Raw genomic sequence first — 19,719 nt, 5'->3', positions numbered from 1 at the left:
GAGTGTTGAACTTATTTTCCACCATAATTTGCAAATAAATTCATAAAAAATCCTACAATGTGATTTTCTGGATATTTTTTTCTCAGTTTGTCTGTCATAGTTGACGTGTACCTATGATGAAAATTACAGGCCTCTCTCATCTTTTTAAGTGGGAGAACTTGCACAATTGGTGGCTGACTAAATACTTTTTTCCCCCACTGTATCTTCTATGCAGTTGGTAAAAGAAGAAGGATGAAAAAAAACTTTTCCAATCCAATTATTATGTTGGCCACTTAATTTTTTAAATGTATTCACATGAATGCAATACTGTCAACATACCAGCAGGTGGTAGCATTACATATATAAAGGATACTTGGCTGCTGGGCATATGAACATGTGAAAAATGAATAGGAGAGGCAGGTGAGTATGATTCCCTTTTGTTTAATAGAGACACATTGAGATTGTTGTGCAAGTCTTTAAAAATGATTCCTATAATCTAAAGAGCTTTTCTGTGCAAAAAAAAAAAACAATTATACTTATTTAAGAGGACTCCACAAATCCCCAGAGAGTTGCCAGTAATATGGCCTAACGCATATGGAAAAGGTGAGTTTGGACAGAAACTTGTTTTGGAGAGTCAGGAAGGCAAGCAGTGCAGCGACCGGGCTGGGGGTGAGGAGTTGGAGTTAGTCGTCACCTGCCACTAGCCACCATTCAACTAATTTTAACATATAGGACAGGAGGAGGCTTTTTCAGCCAAAGCACACACAGTCATTTCACTGAACGGCCCATCTTCGGGGGTTGAGTTGTCTCATGAAGCGCTGGGGAAGAGGAGAAGAGAGATTTCCATTACAGACAAAGTTCCTTTCACATCAGCCTGTTGTGTCGACTATGTACATAGTTTAATGTACATAACCTCTTCCTCTGTGGTATGCTTAGTTTAAAACCATGACAACAGAAGCTATAAGCAACTTGCTTGCATGATATCTAAACCGAGACCACTTGCGTGAAATTCATGAGGGAAAGTTACTGGAGATTTACCATCTTTGGGGAGGGGCTGGATGGGCCTTGCAGGTGGGCGGAGTTTGCTGGGCAGCTCCGAGCTGTCTCTGTAGTCTCTAGGCTTAGTGGGCGTGGCGTCCGCCTGGCCTGGGCGGGACTTCATGGGCAGAGGCGGCCTATTGGTCATTAGCACCATGCCCCCCTCAGAGCGTGACGGCTTCACAGGGTTCTTGGTGTAGGTCTGGGAGGGGAAGGCGGCCAAGGCTGAAGCAGTTGGGGCTGAACACGGGGGCTTGGTCTCAGAACAGGTGTAAGAGCGGTTACGCGGGGTGGGGACCGGAGGGCGGTCAGGGTCCTGGTCAGAGGGTTTGGTGAAGGAGAAGATGGGGTCTGGAGGGATCAGGTGGTCCTTGGAGCATTGGGGGACTGGTTGGTCTTTAGATCCACGTGATCTTGCTCCTCCCTTCCCCATGGAGCCGTACAGAGGGTTGTCAAACATCTCCGCTGGCTTCCCGTCCTCACCACTAGAAGACAGGACACACAGGCAGGCAGGCACACACACACACACACACACACACACACACACACACACACACACACACACACACACACACACACACACACACACACACACACAAAAAAACACACACACACACACACACACACACACAGACACACACACACACACACACACACACACACACACACACACACACACACAGACAATCAGGAGTTCTGAAAACTATAAACTCGTAGATCTTTTTTTAACTCTTAGAGCTAAGCTAGTCCAAGAGAAACGTACACATTATCGATTGCTTTTCCTGTAGGGCTTCGCACAGCGCTGTGGTCGTAGACAGTCTTTTTGGGAGAGATGTTTCCATGGGTCTGGTCCCTACCCCCGAACCCAACGACACCACCCCCACCTCCGGAGCCTGATCTGGGGGGCATGCTGTAGCTCCAGCCCCTGTCTGCCACACCTCCAGACTTGTAGCCTACCCCCATGTAACTGGGGTTGGTGATATCAGCGGGAAGAGCCAACCTATTGAACAGGACGAATAACCACATGATCATCTCACAATTAACAGGTAAAGGGAACGTAAAGAGCGAAGGCTCATACATGCTTAAAACTTTTTTTTTTTTCATTCGTTTTTTAAAAAGGACTTGGGATCACATGTCAGCTTTGCTTGAAAAGTTGCAAAGTAGCCGTGAGTGAAGAGGGAGATCTCACTTGTTGATGTGATCAAGACCTTTTCCTTTAGAGGCACCAGAATCGTCCCTTTCCACTTTGATGAAATCTGAAGACAAAATGCAACAAAAATAGAAACATTTTAATGGTACAGTACGCCATTGGTTGTCAGCCTCACCGTATAATGCCATTGGTTGTCAGCCTCATCGTATAACGCCATTGGTTGTCAGCCTCACCGTATAACGCCATTGGTTGTCAGCCTCACCGTATAACGCCATTGGTTGTCAGTCTCACCGTATAACGCCATTGGTTGTCAGCCTCACCGTATAACGCCATTGGTTGTCAGCCTCACCGTATAACGCCATTGGTTGTCAGCCTCACCGTATAACGCCATTGGTTGTCAGCCTCACCGTATAACGCCATTGGTTGTCAGTCTCACCGTATAACTTCATTGGTTGTCAGCCTCACCGTATAACTTCATTGGTTGTCAGACTCACCGTATAACTTCATTGGTTGTCAGCCTCACCGTATAACTTCATTGGTTGTCAGTCTCACCGTATAACTTAATTGGTTGTCAGACTCACCGTATAACTTCATTGGTTGTCAGTCTCACCGTATAACTTCATTGGTTGTCAGACTCACCGTATAACTTCATTGGTTGTCAGCCTCACCGTATAACTTCATTGGTTGTCAGACTCACCGTATAACTTAATTGGTTGTCAGACTCACCGTATAACTTCATTGGTTGTCAGCCTCACCGTATAACTTAATTGGTTGTCAGTCTCACCATATAACTTCTCAGTCTGTTTGCCTGCTGAGGTGCGTAGCTGTACACCTCCCGTCAGGGTGCCCGTCCGTTCGCCGTGGTGCGTCAGCGTGACGTGGAACTCTGTGTAGGAGGACTCCGCCGCTCGCAGAGCCACACAGCTCTCTCCTGTAGGGATGACACCATTTCATGGAGGAGGAAGAGGAGGGGGGAGGAGGAGGAGGAACAGGAGGAACAGGAGGAGGAGGATTAGTAAAAAGCTTTTACTCTCTGACAGAGCTAGATGAAGACAGAACTAGATGAAGACAGAGATAAATGATGACAGAGCTAAATGAAGACAGACCTAGATGAAGACAGAGATAAATGATGACAGAACTGGATGATGACAGAGATAGATGATGACAGAGCTAGATGAAGACAGAGCTAGATGAAGACAGAGCTAGATGAAGACAGAACTAGATGAATACAGAGCTAGATGATGACAGAGTATAGATGAAGGAAGAGCTAGATGAAGGCAGAGATAAATGATGACAGAGATAGATGATCATGATTCATTGACCTAGACTAGTATTTACTCAAACCCAAATGTGGTCTGTGTCACTGTCACAACGAGTCTCTCCAAACAGACCACAGTTGTCCTACTTTCTCACCATAGGATTCATCACAGTCTGTGGACTTGACACACAGGAGGATGTGTTGATCCAACAGATACTCTGGGTCTGAGATGATGGGGACGAGCTTTAAAAAGACAAGAGGTCAGACACTCAACAACTCTATTACATCAAATACACAATTTTGTAAAGACAATTAGCCTAGTGTAAATAAAATAGCTTAAATGTCAACTAACCTCAACTTGGTTTCCAAACCGAACTTTGATGGACCCATCTGAGTGATCTTGGTTCTCTCCTTCTGAGCTCTTGACGAATTCTGTGGACAGAATGTGTGCAGTTAGCCTGGTCCCAGATCTGTTTGTGCGCTACAGCCAATTCAAGTTTGGTATGAGAATGAACAATAGGAGTTGGCAAGAAAAACAGATCTGGGACCATGCTAGTGTGCAGTCACTGTGAGTTAGGCTACATTTCAGTTGGAGCTCTTGATATATATTGTTTTGAAACAATCAAGCATCACAGAAAAGTGCTAAAGAAACCCCACAATAACATATGTAGCTTAAGAAACAAGTTTCATGAAATCAATAACTTACTAGTAACAGATGACATTCCTATTTTGACTATCTCTGAAACTCACTTAGATAATACCTTTGATGATACAGTGGTAGCAATACATGGTTATAACATCTACTGAAAAGACAGAAATGCCAACGGGGGATGGTGTTGCGGTCTATATTCAGAACCACATTCCATTAGAGCTTAGAGAGGATCTTATGTCAAATACTGTTGAAGTAATATGGCTACAGGTTCATCTGCCTCACCTAAAGCCCATTCTGGTGGGAAGCTGCTATAGACCACCAAGTGCTAACAGTCAGTATCTGGATAACATGTGTGAAATGCTTGATAATGTATGTGATATCAACAGAGAGGTATATTTTCTGGGTGACCTAAATATTGACTGGTTTTCATCAAGCTGCCCACTCAAGAAAAACTTCAAACTGTAACCAGTGCCTGCAACCTGGTTCAGGTTATCAGTCAACCTACCAGGGTATTTACAAACAGAACAGGAATGAAATCCACATGTATTGATCACATCTTTACTAATGCTGCAGAAATCTGATTTAAAGCAGTATCCAAATCCATCAGATGTAGTGAGCACAATATAGTAGCCATATCTAGGAAAACCAAAGTTCCAAAGGCTGTACCTAATATTGTGTATAAGGTCCTACAAGAGATTTTGTATTAATTCCTATGTTGATGATGTAAAGTATATTTGCTGGTCTGTGGTGTGTAATGAGGAGCAACCAGACGCTGCACTTGACACATTTATGAAATTGCTTACTCCAGTTACTAATAAGCATGCCCCCATTAAGAAAATGACTGTAAAAACGGTTAAATCCCCATGGATTGATGAGGAATTGAAAAAATGTTATGGTTGAGAGGGATGAGGCAAAAGGAATGGTAAATAAGTCTGGCTGCATAACCGATTGGTAAACCTACTGCAAATGGAGAAATCATGTGACTAAACAGAACAAAAAGAAACAAAGTTTAAATTATAGTAAAAAGCCTTGGAGCACCTTAAACATTTTTTGGGCCAAAAAGGCTAACTCAGCTCCATCATTAATTGAATCAGATGGCTCGTTCATCACAAAAACCACTGATATTGGAAACTACTTGAATTGTTTTTTTAATTGGCAAGATTAGCAAACTTAGGCATGACAAGAGAGCAACAAACGCTGAACTCACATCCAAGTATATCTGACCAAATTATGAAAGACAAGCATTGTCATTTTGAATTCCGTATAGTGAGTGTGGAAGAGGTGACAAGTCACCTGGGTCTGACAACTTGGATGGAAAATTACTGAGGATGATAGCGGATGATATTGCCACTCCTATTTGCCATATCTCCAATCTTACAAAAATGTGTGTGCCCTCAGGCCTGGAAGGAAGCAAAAGTCATTCCACTACCCATTGGTCGGCTCAAATAGCCGACCAATCAGCCTGTCATCAACCCTTAGTAAACTTTTGGAAAATATTATGTTTGACCAGATACAATGCTATTTTACAGTAAATAAATTAACAACAGACTTTCAGCACGCTTATAGGGAAGGGCATTCAACATGTACGGACGGCACTTACACAAATTACGGATGATTGGCTGAGAGAAATTGATAATAAAAAGATTGTGGGAACTGTTTTGTTAGACTTCAGTACAGCTTTTGCCATTATCGATCATAGTATTCTGCTGGAAAAACGTACATGTTATGGCTTTACTCCACCTGCTATATTGTGGATTGAGAGTTACCTGTCTAACAGAACACAGAGGGTGTTCTTTAATGTTAGCCTCTCCAACATAATCCAGGTAGAATCAGGCATTCCCCAGGGCAGCTGTTTAGGACCTTTACTTTTTTCAATCTTTACTAATGACCTGCAACTGGCTCTGAGTAAAGCCAGTGTGTCTATGTATGCGGATGACTCAACACTATACACGTCAGCTACTACAGCGAGTGTAATTACTGCAAAACTTAACAAAGAGCTGCATTCAGTTTCCGAATGGGTGGCAAGGAGTAAATTAGTCCTAAATTTTCCAAAACTAAAAGCATTGTATTTGAGACAAATCATTCACTAAACCGGAACTAAATATTGTAATGAATAATATGGAAATTGATTGTAAACTGTTTTGGTCAAAACATATTGATGCAAAAGTAGCTAAGATGGGGAGAGATATGTCCACAATAAATTGCTGCTCTACCTTCTTAATAACAATATCAACAAAGCAGGTCCCAGAGGCCCTAGTTTTGTCGCACCTGGACTACTGCCCAGTTGTGAAGTCAGGTGCCACAAAGAGGGACTTGGAAAAATTACAACTGGCCCTTAACAGGGCAGCACGTCTGGCCCTTAAATGTACACATAGAGCTAACATTATAATATACATGTCAATCTCTCATGGGTCAAAGTAGAGGAGAGATTGACTTCATCACTACTTGTTTTTGTAAGAAGTATTGACATGTTGAAAGCTGTTTAAACTATTAGCACACAGCTCGGACCCCTCAAGACATGCCACCAGAGGTCTCTTCACAGTCATCAAGTCCAGAACAGACTATGGGAGGCGCACAGTACTACATAGAGCCATGGCTACATGGAACTCTATTCCACATCAAGTAACTGATGCAAGTAGTAAAATTAGATTTAAAAAAAAAAACAGATTAAAATACACCTTATGGAACAGCGAGGACTGTGAAGAGTCACACACACAGGTACAAACACACACATACAAACTCACATAACATAGACACTATCCACACACGTACACCTGGATGGTGTGTTGTAGTAGAATAGTGGCCTGAGGGCACACACTTAATGTATCGTGAAATCTGTTGTAAGATGTATTTTAATGTTTAGAATTTTTATTATAATGTTTATTACTGCCTTAAATTTTTGCTGAACGCCAGGAAGAGTAACCTTGGCAGCAGCTAATGGTGATCCATGACAAATACGTTTGATTTTAGCGTTATCCTATGATCCACTGACCACCGTGTTCGGATCGAATAAGGAAGTAGCCTATTCTTACTCTCTAAGCAGCTGGAGTGGTATTCGATGAAGAACTTGGTCTTGGACTTGGTCATGAGGGTGGCAACGCAGTTCATGAACTTGATCCCACCCTGAGACACACTGTTGGGATCTGGAAAGACAGTTGTACATTTACATTTTAGTCATTTAGCAGACGATCTTATCCAGAGCGACTTACAGTTAGTGAGTGCATACATTCTTTTTTTGTATTTATTTTTTTATACTGGCCCCCCCGTGGGAATCGAACCCACAACCCTGGCGTTGCAAACGCCATGCTCTACCAACTGAGCTACATCCCCTGCCGGCCATTCCCTCCCCTACCCTGGACGACGCTGGGCCAATTGTGCGCCGCCCCATGGGGTCTCCCGGTCGCGGCCGGCTACGACAGAGCCTGGATTCGAACCTATATAGTTGTCTATGGAGTTTGACAAGGAAAACACTAGAAAAACTTCTTAGGGGCAGATCATTCCGAAATACTTTAAATTTAATGTCAGACACACAGGCTGATATTCTCTTCAGATCTTTACACATCAGATACAGCCAGTAGTTGTCTAATGAAGTTAGAAACCGTACCATGTTTGGAGACAAACTGTGATGCCACCCCGACTTCAAATGTTGAGAAAACTGGAGAGTGGTCACTGGTCATGATGTCATTGGTGCACCCTGCAAGAGAGGTTGCAAAATGATATAATTGGTATAATATTAGCTAAGATGAAACATATTTTATTGGTTACTACAATTAATCAAATCGATCAATTATCATTGCAGTAGTCTCACCGTATGACTGACAGAACACATGCACCAGTGGGTAGGACTTCCACAGAACACGATCACACCATGATGGTAGATTGTATTTAGTCTGTGAGGGAGAACACATTTTAATTTCCGTCTTTCAGAAATTCATCCAGTCTTTGATAGTATCTAAGACCATGGCATCTTCAAAATAAAATCAGGGTTTCGGAGATCCTGTGTGGTGGCTGTGATAGCAAGATGTTCTTCACAACCCTCTTTCCAAGCCCTGGGTCATCTGAGAGTCCCCAGCTACGATGAGATGCAGAAAAATAAACTGCTGAGCTGTCGACATTGTACTCTCAGATATTTGCTTAGTTACTGTACTGTATGAGGGCATGCCTGTGCCACGCCAACCCGCTGGGCACAAACTGGTTGTATCAACGTTGTTTCAATGTAATTTGTCAACGCATTGTGGCGTGGAATCTACATGGAATTGCAAAAAAGTAGTCGACGTAAACTGTTGTTTTAGAGGCTGAAATTTCAACCACAGGACTAGATCATCATGGTAACCATTGTTCAACATAGACAAACCTTGTATAAAAAATGTTGAATTTGTACCTTTGAAACAATGTCAGATCATCGCTATATCCACTATAAAAAATCTAAATAATAGGTTGGGCAGCACTTCTTACTGGAGAGTAGATCCATCTACAGCTATCCCTTACTAGAGAGTAGATCCATCTACAGCTATCCTTACTAGAGAGTAGATCCATCTACAGCTATCCCTTACTGGAGAGTAGATCCATCTACAGCTATTCTTACTGGAGAATAGATCCATCTAAAGCACTTCTTACTGGAGAGTAGATCCATCTACAGCACTTCTTACTGGAGAGTAGATCCATCTACAGCTATCCTTACTGGAGAGTAGATCCATCTACAGCTATCCTTACTGGAGAGTAGATCCATCTACAGCTATCCTTACTGGAGAGTAGATCCATCTACAGCTATCCTTACTAGAGAGTAGATCCATCTACAGCACTTCTTACTGGAGAGTAGATCCATCTACAGCTATCCTTACTAGAGAGTAGATCCATCTACAGCTATTCTTACTGGAGAGTAGATCCATCTACAGCTATCCCTTACTAGAGAGTAGATCCATCTACAGCACTTCTTACTGGAGAGTAGATCCATCTATAGCTATCCTTACTGGAGAGTAGATCCATCTACAGCTATTCTTACTGGAGAGTAGATCCATCTACAGCTATCCTTACTGGAGAGTAGATCCATCTACAGCACTTCTTACTGGAGAGTAGATCCATCTACAGCTATCCTTACTAGAGAGTAGATCCATCTACAGCTATCCTTACTGGAGAGTAGACCCATCTACAGCTATTCTTACTGGAGAGTAGATCCATCTACAGCACTTCTTACTGGAGAGTAGATCCATCTACAGCTATCCTTACTGGAGAGTAGATCCATCTACAGCTATCTTTACTGGAGAGTAGATCCATCTACAGCTATCCTTACTGGAGAGTAGATCCATCTACAGCTATCCTTACTAGAGAGTAGATCCATCTACAGCTATCCTTACTAGAGAGTAGATCCATCTACAGCTATCCCTTACTGGAGAGTAGATCCATCTACAGCTATTCTTACTGGAGAGTAGATCCATCTACAGCTATTCTTACTGGAGAGTAGATCCATCTACAGCACTTCTTACTGGAGAGTAGATCCATCTACAGCACTTCTTACTGGAGAGTAGATCCATCTACAGCTATTCTTACTGGAGAGTAGATCCATCTACAGCTAGAGAGTAGATCCATCTACAGCACTTCTTACTGGAGAGTAGATCCATCTACAGCTATCCTTACTAGAGAGTAGATCCATCTACAGCACTTCTTACTGGAGAGTAGATCCCATCTACAGCAATCCTTACTAGAGAGTAGATCCATCTACAGCTATTCTTACTGGAGAGTAGATCCATCTACAGCTATCCCTTACTAGAGAGTAGATCCATCTACAGCACTTCTTACTGGAGAGTAGATCCATCTACAGCTATTCTTACTGGAGAGTAGATCCATCTACAGCTATTCTTACTAGAGAGTAGATCCATCTACAGCTATTCTTACTGGAGAGTAGATCCATCTACAGCACTCCTTACTGGAGAGTAGATCCATCTACAGCACTTCTTACTGGAGAGTAGATCCATCTACAGCTATCCTTACTAGAGAGTAGATCCATCTACAGCTATTCTTACTGGAGAGTAGATCCATCTACAGCACTTCTTACTGGAGAGTAGATCCATCTACAGCACTTCTTACTGGATAGTAGATCCATCTATAGCTATTCTTACTAGAGAGTAGATCCATCTACAGCTATCCTTACTAGAGAGTAGATCCATCTACAGCACTTCTTACTGGAGAGTAGATCCATCTACAGCTATTCTTACTGGAGAGTAGATCCATCTACAGCTATTCTTACTGGAGAGTAGATACATCTACAGCACTTCTTACTGGAGAGTAGATCCATCTACAGCTATTTTTACTGGAGAGTAGATCCATCTACAGCTAGAGAGTAGATCCATCTACAGCACTTCTTATTGGAGAGTAGATCCATCTACAGCTATCCCTTACTAGAGAGTAGATCCATCTACAGCACTTCTTACTGGAGAGTAGATCCATCTACAGCTATCCTTACTAGAGAGTAGATCCATCTACAGCACTTCTTACTGGAGAGTAGATCCATCTACAGCTATCCTTACTGGAGAGTAGATCCATCTACAGCTATTCTTACTGGAGAGTAGATCTATCTACAGCACTTCTTACTGGAGAGTAGATCCATCTACAGCACTTCTTACTGGAGAGTAGATCCATCTACAGCTATCCTTACTGGAGAGTAGATCCATCTACAGCACTTCTTACTGGAGAGTAGATCCATCTACATCTATTCTTACTGGAGAGTAGATCCATCTACAGCTATCCTTACTAGAGAGTAGATCCATCTACAGCTATTCTTACTGGAGAGTAGATCCATCTACAGCTATACCTTACTGGAGAGTAGATCTATCTACAGCACTTCTTACTGGAGAGTAGATCCATCTACAGCTATTCTTACTGGAGAGTAGATCCATCTACAGCTAGAGAGTAGATCCATCTACAGCACTTCTTATTGGAGAGTAGATCCATCTACAGCTATCCCTTACTAGAGAGTAGATCCATCTACAGCACTTCTTACTGGAGAGTAGATCCATCTACAGCTATCCTTACTAGAGAGTAGATCCATCTACAGCACTTCTTACTGGAGAGTAGATCCATCTACAGCTATCCTTACTGGAGAGTAGATCCATCTACAGCTATTCTTACTGGAGAGTAGATCTATCTACAGCACTTCTTACTGGAGAGTAGATCCATCTACAGCACTTCTTACTGGAGAGTAGATCCATCTACAGCTATCCTTACTGGAGAGTAGATCCATCTACAGCACTTCTTACTGGAGAGTAGATCCATCTACATCTATTCTTACTGGAGAGTAGATCCATCTACAGCTATCCTTACTAGAGAGTAGATCCATCTACAGCTATTCTTACTGGAGAGTAGATCCATCTACAGCTATACCTTACTGGAGAGTAGATCTATCTACAGCACTTCTTACTGGAGAGTAGATCCATCTACAGCTATTCTTACTGGAGAGTAGATCCATCTACAGCTATTCTTACTGGAGAGTAGATCCATCTACAGCTATCCTTACTGGAGAGTAGATCCATCTACAGCACTTCTTACTGGAGAGTAGATCCATCTACAGCTATTCTTACTGGAGAGTAGATCCATATACAGCTATCCTTACTGGAGAGTAGATCCATCTACAGCTATCCTTACTGGAGAGTAGATCCATCTACAGCTATCCTTACTAGAGAGTAGATCCATCTACAGCTATCCTTACTAGAGAGTAGATCCATCTATAGCTTACCCTTACTGGAGAGTAGATCCATCTACAGCTATTCTTACTGGAGAGTAGATCCATCTACAGCACTTCTTACTGGAGAGTAGATCCATCTACAGCACTTCTTACTGGAGAGTAGATCCATCTATAGCTATCCTTACTAGAGAGTAGATCCATCTACAGCTATCCTTACTAGAGAGTAGATCCATCTACAGCACTTCTTACTGGAGAGTAGATCCATCTACATCTATTCTTACTGGAGAGTAGATCCATCTACAGCTATTCTTACTGGAGAGTAGATCCATCTACAGCACTTCTTACTGGAGAGTAGATCCATCTACAGCTATCCTTACTGGAGAGTAGATCCATCTACAGCTATCCTTACTGGAGAGTTGATCCATCTACAGCTATCCTTACTGGAGAGTAGATCCATCTACAGCTATCCTTACTAGAGATTAGATCCATCTACAGCAATCCTTACTGGAGAGTAGATCCATCTACAGCACTTCTTACTGGAGAGTAGATCCATCTACAGCACTTCTTACTGGAGAGTAGATCCATCTATAGCTATCCTTACTAGAGAGTAGATCCATCTACAGCTATCCTTACTAGAGAGTAGATCCATCTACAGCACTTCTTACTGGAGAGTAGATCCATCTACAGCTATTCTTACTGGAGAGTAGATCCATCTACAGTTATTCTTACTGGAGAGTAGATCCATCTACAGCACTTCTTACTGGAGAGTAGATCCATCTACAGCACTTCTTACTGGAGAGTAGATCCATCTACAGCTATTCTTACTGGAGAGTAGATCCATCTACAGCTAGAGAGTAGATCCATCTACAGCTATTCTTACTGGAGAGTAGATCCATCTACAGCTATCCTTACTAGAGAGTAGATCCATCTACAGCACTTCTTACTGGAGAGTAGATCCATCTACAGCTATCCTTACTAGAGAGTAGATCCATCTACAGCACTTCTTACTGGAGAGTAGATCCATCTACAGCTATCCTTACTGATGAGTAGATCCATCTACAGCACTTCTTACTGGAGAGTAGATCCATCTACAGCTATTCTTCCTGGAGAGTAGATCCATCTACAGCTATCCTTACTAGAGAGTAGATCCATCTACAGCTATTCTTACTGGAGAGTAGATCCATCTACAGCTATCCCTTACTGGAGAGTAGATCCATCTACAGCACTTCTTACTAGAGAGTAGATCCATCTACAGCTATCCCTTTGGTCTCCCTTTCAGGGTTTTAACCAAGCCCTGCTTTGATATTTTTCACTGACTACTACCAATGTGCTATCGTGATAATGATTATTGAGAGATCTCTTAATGATTAAATGGATTCACTGTTGCTATCAAAGTCATTCCAAAGGGTAGGTTTAACAGAGCAAATTAAAATGAAACCATACTTTATAAGTCATATATCATCAATGATAATATTTAGACCTATACAGCATTTGCAAAGTCATCAACAGCTATTGTTTCAATTCAATCCAGGGTTCAACTAAAAATAGACAATACAGTGCCTTTGGAAAGTATTCAGACCCCTTCCCCTTTTTCCACATTTTGTTACGTTACTGCTCCTCATCAATCTACACACAATACCCCATAATAGCAAAGCGAAAACAGGTTTTTAGAAATTTTAGCAAATGTATAAAATAAAAAAAAACAGATACCTTATTTACATAAGTATTCAGACCCTTTGCTATGAGACTCGAAATTCAGCTCAGGTGTATCTTGTTTCTATTGATCATCCTTGAGATGTTTCTACAACTTGATTGGAGTCCACCTGTGGTAAATTCAATTGATTGGACATGATTTGGAAAGGCACACACCTGTCTATATAAGGTCCCACAGTTGACAGTGCATGTCAGAGCAAAAACCAAGCCATGAGGTCGAAGGAATTGTCTGTAGAGCTCCGAGACAGGATTGTGTCGAGGCACAGATCTGGGGAAAGGTACCAAAACATTTCTGCAGCATTGAAGGTCCCCTCCATCATTCTTAAATGGAAGAAGTTTGGAACCACCCAGACTCTTCCTAGAGCTGGCTGCCCGGCCAAACTGAGCAATCGGTGGAGAGGGCCTTGGTCAGAGAGGTGACCAAGAACCCGATGGTCACTCTGACAGAGCTCCAGTGTTCCTCTGTGGAGATGGGAGAACCTTCCAGAAGGACAACCATCTCTGCAGCACTCCACCAATCAGGCCTTTATGGTAGTGGCCAGACGGAAGCCACTCCTCAGTAAAAGGCATATGACAGCCGCTTGGAGTTTGCCAAAAGGCACCTAAAGGACTCAGACCATGAGAAACAAGATTCTCTGGTCTGTTGAAACCAAGATTGAACTCTTTAGCATGAATGGCAAGCGTCACGTCTGGAGGAAACCTGGCACCATCCCTACGGTGAAGCATGGTGGTGGCAGCATCATGCTGTGGGGATGTTTTTCAGCGGCAGGGACTGGGAGACTAGTCAGGATCGAGGTAAAGATGAACGGAGCAAAGTACAGAGAGATACTTGATGAAAACCTGCTCCAGAGCGCTCAGGACCTCAGACTAGGGAGAAGGTTCGCCTTCCAACAGGACAACGATCCTAACCACACAGCCAAGACAACGCAGGAGTGGCTTCGGGACAAGTCTCTGAATGTCCTTGAGTGGCCCAGCCAGAGCCCGGACTTGAACCCGATCGAACATTTCTGGAGAGACCTGAAAATAGCTGTGCAGCGACGCTCCCCATCCAACCTGACAGAGCTTGAGAGGATCTGCAGAGAAGAATGGGGGAAACTCCCCAAATACAGGTGTGCCAAGCTTGTAGCGTCATACCCAAGAAGCCTCAAGGCTATAATCGCTGTCAAAGGTGCTTCAACCAAGTACTGAGTAAAGGGTCTGAATACTTATGTAAATATAATATTTCAGTTTTTTATTTTTTATAAATTTGCTAAAATGTTTAAAAACCTGTTTTTGCTTTGTCATTATGGGGTATTGTTTTTATAATAAGTCTGTAACATAACAAAATGTGGAAAATGTCCAAGGGGGCTGAATACTTTCAGAATTCACTGTACATATAGGCCTAGGGTTTCAAGCTTTGGTTGATTTCAAATTTAATTTACAAGTTAATAATTACTAATATTACTAATAATTACTATAATTAATAATATGTTGGATTTAAAACATGTAAGTAAAGAATAGGACTAAATCAAACTCTATTTAATTCAAAATATTTAAAGTTTGATTTGATTTAGTCCTATTCTTTAACTTAGATTTTTGGTTGAGATGGAGATGTGATTCCAACTTATCAATTCATTAATTTGTAGACAAACTGGATATTGAGTTGTGTTTGGTTGTCAACTCAACCAAATATCAACATTTGAAGGATCTTCGGCTTGGATAGTTCCATCTGTGCCACTGACTTAGTCTGGCTTTAATTCCAGTTTGTCAACAAATTAATAATTTATATGTTGGATTCACGTCTCCATCTCAATCAAAAATCTAACTTAAAGAATAGGACTAAATCAAATCTTCAAATGCACTTTAAATAAAGTTTGATTTGATTTAGTCCTATTCTTTAACTTAGATTTTTGGTTGAGATGGAAACGTGAGTCCAACATATCAATTATTAATTTGTAGACAAACTGGAATTAAGCCAGACTAAGTCAGTGGCACAAAAGATACATCTTCAAATGTTAATATTGGGTCGCGTTGACAATAAAATCACTATTACAATACAGTAAATAGCCTATTAACTTGTTGACAAGTTAACAAATAATATGTTGGGTTACCTTAGGATTAAGCCAGTGGCTAAGATTAAACTATCCAAGCATTAGATACAGTTGAAGTCGGAAGTTTACATACACTTAGGTTGGAGTCAATAAAACTCATTTTTCTACCACTCCACAAATGTCTTGTTAACAAACTATAGTTTTAGCAAGTCGGTTCGGACATCTACTTTGTGCATGACACAAGTAATTTTTCCAACAATTGTTTACAGACAGATTATTTCACTTATAATTCACTGTATCACAATTCCAGTGGGTCAGAAGTTTACATACACTAAGTTGACTGTGCCTTTAAACAGCTTGGAAAATTCTAGAAAATGATGTCATGGATTTAGAAGCTTCTGATAGGCTAATTGACATAATTTGAGTCAATTGGAGGTGTACCTGTGGATGTATTTCAAGGCCTACCTTCAAACTCAGTGCCTCTTTGCTTGACATCATGGGAAAATCAAAAGAAATCAGCCAAGACCTCAGAAAAAAAATTGTAGACCTCCACAAGTCTGGTTCATCCTTGGGAGCAATTTCCAAACGCCTGAAGGTACCACGTTCATCTGTACAAACAATAGTACGCAAGTATAAACACCATGGGACCACGCAGCCATCATACCGCTCAGGAAGGAGATGCATTCTGTCTCCTAGAGATTAATGTAATTTGGTGCGAAAAGTGCAAATCAATCCCAGAACAACAGCAAAGGACCTTGTGAAGATGCTGGAGGAAACAGGTACAAATGTATCTATATCCACAGTAAAACAAGTCCTATATTGACATAACCTGAAAGGCCGCTCAGCAAGGAAGAAGCCACTGCTCCAAAACCGCCATAAAATAGCCCGACTACGTTTTGCAACTGCACATGGGGTCAAAGATCGTACTTTTTGGAGAAATATCCTCTGGTCTGATGAAACAAAAATAGAACTGTTTGGCCATAATGACCATTGTTATGTTTGGAGGAAAAAGGGGGTTGTTTGCAAGCCGAAGAACACCATCCCAACCATGAAGCACGGGGGTGGCAGCATCATGCTGTGGGGGTGCTTTGCTGCAGGAGGGACTGGTGCACTTCACAAAATAGATGGCATCATGAGGAAGGGAAATTGTGTGGATATATTGAAGCATCTCAAGACATCAATCAGGAAGTTAAAGCTTGGTCGCAAATGGGTCTTCTAAATGTACAATGACCCCAAGCATATTTCCAAAGTTGTGGCAAAATGGCTTAAGGACAACAAAGTCAAGGTATTGGAGTGGCCATCACAAAGCCCTGACCTCAATCCTATAGACATTTTGTGGGCAGAACTGAAAAGGCGTGTGCGAGCAAGGAGGCCTACAAACCTGACTCAGTTACACCAGCTCTGTCAGGAGGAATGGGCCAAAATTCACCCAACTTATTGTGGGAAGCTTGTGGAAGGCTACCCGAAACGTTTGATCCAAGTTAAACAATTTAAAGGCAATGCTACCAAATACTAATTAAGTGTATGTAAACTTCTGACCCTCTGGGAAAGTGATGAAAGAAATAAAAGCTTAAATAAATCACCCTCTCTATTATTATTCTGACATTTCACATTCTTAAAATAAAGTGGTGATCCTAACTGACCTAAAACAGGGAATTTTTACTAGGATTAAATGTCATGAAATGTGAAAAACTGAGTTTAAATGAATTTGGCTAAGGTGTATGTAAACTTCCGACTTCAACTGTACATCTCCTTTAAATGTTGATATTTGGTTGCATTGCCAACCAAACACAATTACTTTTGTAATATTACATTTAAGGCTATCTTACAAACTAATGTAACAGTATTTATTCAACCTTAAAATGAGTAACACATCCATGGGCACGTTTTGAGGTTACTGTATAAATGCCTTCTTATGTAATCAAGCATGTTCAAGATAGCATGCAAAGGTCGCAGGTCTGTGGAGATTGCTGTAATAATCTGTCAATCTCCAACAGCATTGATCACTTGTGCCATGCACTTTTAATGTAATCTCAACCGCAATCCAGGTCATGTGGTTCTGCTATTAGATGAAGCACAGTGTATTCCCATTTGAACTTTGCTTTTAAATGGTTGAAAGCACAGTGACAAAACATTTAAATGACAACTGAACCAAAAATCAGACATTGTTTTTCCATTGGAATTTGGTTGTGCTTTTAGATGATTGAAAGCATAGTGATAACACATTGGGAATTCAACAAACTTCTAGCTGTCTTTTTGAGTGGGTGAATAAAAGTTAAAATCTCATTGATCCACTTCCAAACCAAATATTACCCACATTTCCTTTTTCTCCCCAATTTCGTGGTATCCAATTGGTAGTTACAGTCTTGTCCCATCGCTGCAACTCCTGTACGGACATTGGACAGGTGAAGGTCGAGAGTCATGCGTCCTCCAAAACACAACCCGACCGAGCCGCACTGCCCGCTTAACCCGGAAGCAAGCCGCACCAATGCGCCGGAGGAAACACTGTACACCTGGCGACCGAGTCAGCGTGCACTGCGCCCGTCCGCCACAGGAGTCACTAGTACGCGATGGGACAAGAACATCCCTGCCGGCCAAACCCTCCCCTACCCTGGACGACGCTGGGCCAATTGCGCGCCGCCCAATGGGTCTCCTGGTCGCGGCCAGCTGCGACAGGGCCTGGACTCGAACCAGGATCTCTAGTGGCATAGACCACTGTGCCACTCGAACCAGGATCTCTAGTGGCATAGACCACTGTGCCACTCGAACCAGGATCTCTAGTGGCATAGACCACTGTGCCACTCGAACCAGGATCTCTAGTGGCATAGACCACTGTGCCACTCGAACCAGGATCTCTAGTGGCATAGACCACTGTGCCACTCGAACCAGGATCTCTAGTGGCATAGACCACTGTGCCACTCGAACCAGGATCTCTAGTGGCATAGACCACTGTGCCACTCGAACCAGGATCTCTAGTGGCATAGACCACTGTGCCACTCGAACCAGGATCTCTAGTGGCATAGACCACTGTGCCACTCGAACCAGGATCTCTAGTGGCATAGACCACTGTGCCACTCGAACCAGGATCTCTAGTGGCATAGACCACTGTGCCACTCGAACCAGGATCTCTAGTGACATAGACCACTGTGCCACTCGAACCAGGATCTCTAGTGGCATAGACCACTGTGCCACTCGAACCAGGATCTCTAGACCACTGCGCCACTCGGGAGGCCCTATTACCCACATTTCCACATGTTAAAATGAAATGGTGTGCCCAGTGGGAAAGCATCTGAGAAAACATACACAGTAAACCTACCCCTGTGGCTTTGGCCTTGGTGTAGACATATCTCTCTCGTGTGTCTCTCTCGAAACGATACGTGGGTGCGAATGTGATCTCCTCCTCGTCTGTTAAATGAAACAGCAAAGGTATCAAAGGTCAAGATAGATTGTGGTGAAGGTCATAGGTCATCATAGATAGATTGTGGTGAACTCAAAGGCTTAATTTTGCACATTTCAATGAGAACAGCATAAGACTTGGACTAGGCAAATGGTTTTATTAAAGGTCCAATGCAGACATTTCTATCTCAATATCAAATCATTTCAGGGTAACAATTAAGTACCTTAATGTGATTGTTTTTAATTTAAATGGTCAAAACTAAACAAAAATAGCTTCTTAGCAAAATGCAGTTTCTCAAGCAGCAGTGTAGCTAAACTGTCTGGGAGTGGTCTGAGAGAGAGGCTAATTGGAGGAGCCTAATGGGAGGGAAACTGAAAACTAGCTGTTATTGGCAGAGAGGAGGGCAAACTCTCTTTGTTATTGGTCTATTAACTTCCTGTCTTTTCAAACACTAAAAGGGCATTATCATAATTTTCAATTTGACAGTATTTTTCCAATCTCATACTGTGGAAATATACACTACCAGTCAAAAGTTTGGACACACCTACTCATTCAAGGGTTTTTCTTTATTTTTACTATTTTCTACATTGCAGAATAATAGTGAAGACATCAAAACTATGAAATAACACATATGGAATCATGTAGTAACTAAAAAAGTGTTAAACAAATCAAAATATATTTTATATTTGAGATTCTTCAAATAGCCACCCTTTGCCTTGATGACAGCTTTGCACACTCTTGGCATTCTCTCAACCAGCTTCAGGAGGTAATCACCTGGAATGCATTTCAATTAACAGGTGTACCTTGTTAAAAGTTCATTTGTG

General features: G+C 42.0%; 1 protein-coding gene across 2 annotated transcripts in view; it reads right to left on the bottom strand.

Moving 5' to 3' along the window:
• Window positions 1-404: 404 nt before the first annotated feature.
• The window catches only part of LOC121534172 (phosphatidylinositol 3,4,5-trisphosphate 5-phosphatase 1), a 52,296-nt gene continuing 32,981 nt past the window's right edge, over window positions 405-19,719 (bottom strand). For both annotated transcript variants that reach the window (XM_041840702.2, XM_041840703.2), the window contains 11 exons: window positions 18,815-18,903; window positions 7,886-7,967; window positions 7,682-7,771; window positions 7,110-7,220; window positions 3,778-3,857; window positions 3,581-3,668; window positions 2,952-3,098; window positions 2,207-2,273; window positions 1,781-2,017; window positions 1,018-1,502; window positions 405-797 (listed from right to left, as the gene is read on the bottom strand). In XM_041840702.2, coding sequence (XP_041696636.1) covers window positions 748-797; window positions 1,018-1,502; window positions 1,781-2,017; window positions 2,207-2,273; window positions 2,952-3,098; window positions 3,581-3,668; window positions 3,778-3,857; window positions 7,110-7,220; window positions 7,682-7,771; window positions 7,886-7,967; window positions 18,815-18,903 — 1,526 coding nt within the window. In that variant the 3' untranslated portion in view covers window positions 405-747. The remainder of the gene's footprint in view (window positions 798-1,017; window positions 1,503-1,780; window positions 2,018-2,206; window positions 2,274-2,951; window positions 3,099-3,580; window positions 3,669-3,777; window positions 3,858-7,109; window positions 7,221-7,681; window positions 7,772-7,885; window positions 7,968-18,814; window positions 18,904-19,719) is intronic.

This window comes from Coregonus clupeaformis, unplaced genomic scaffold (assembly GCF_020615455.1).
Source record: "Coregonus clupeaformis isolate EN_2021a unplaced genomic scaffold, ASM2061545v1 scaf0008, whole genome shotgun sequence".
NCBI lineage: Eukaryota > Metazoa > Chordata > Actinopteri > Salmoniformes > Salmonidae > Coregonus > Coregonus clupeaformis.
Note: the sequence above shows the minus strand (reverse complement) of the source record. Positions and strands in the feature narration are given on the sequence as shown.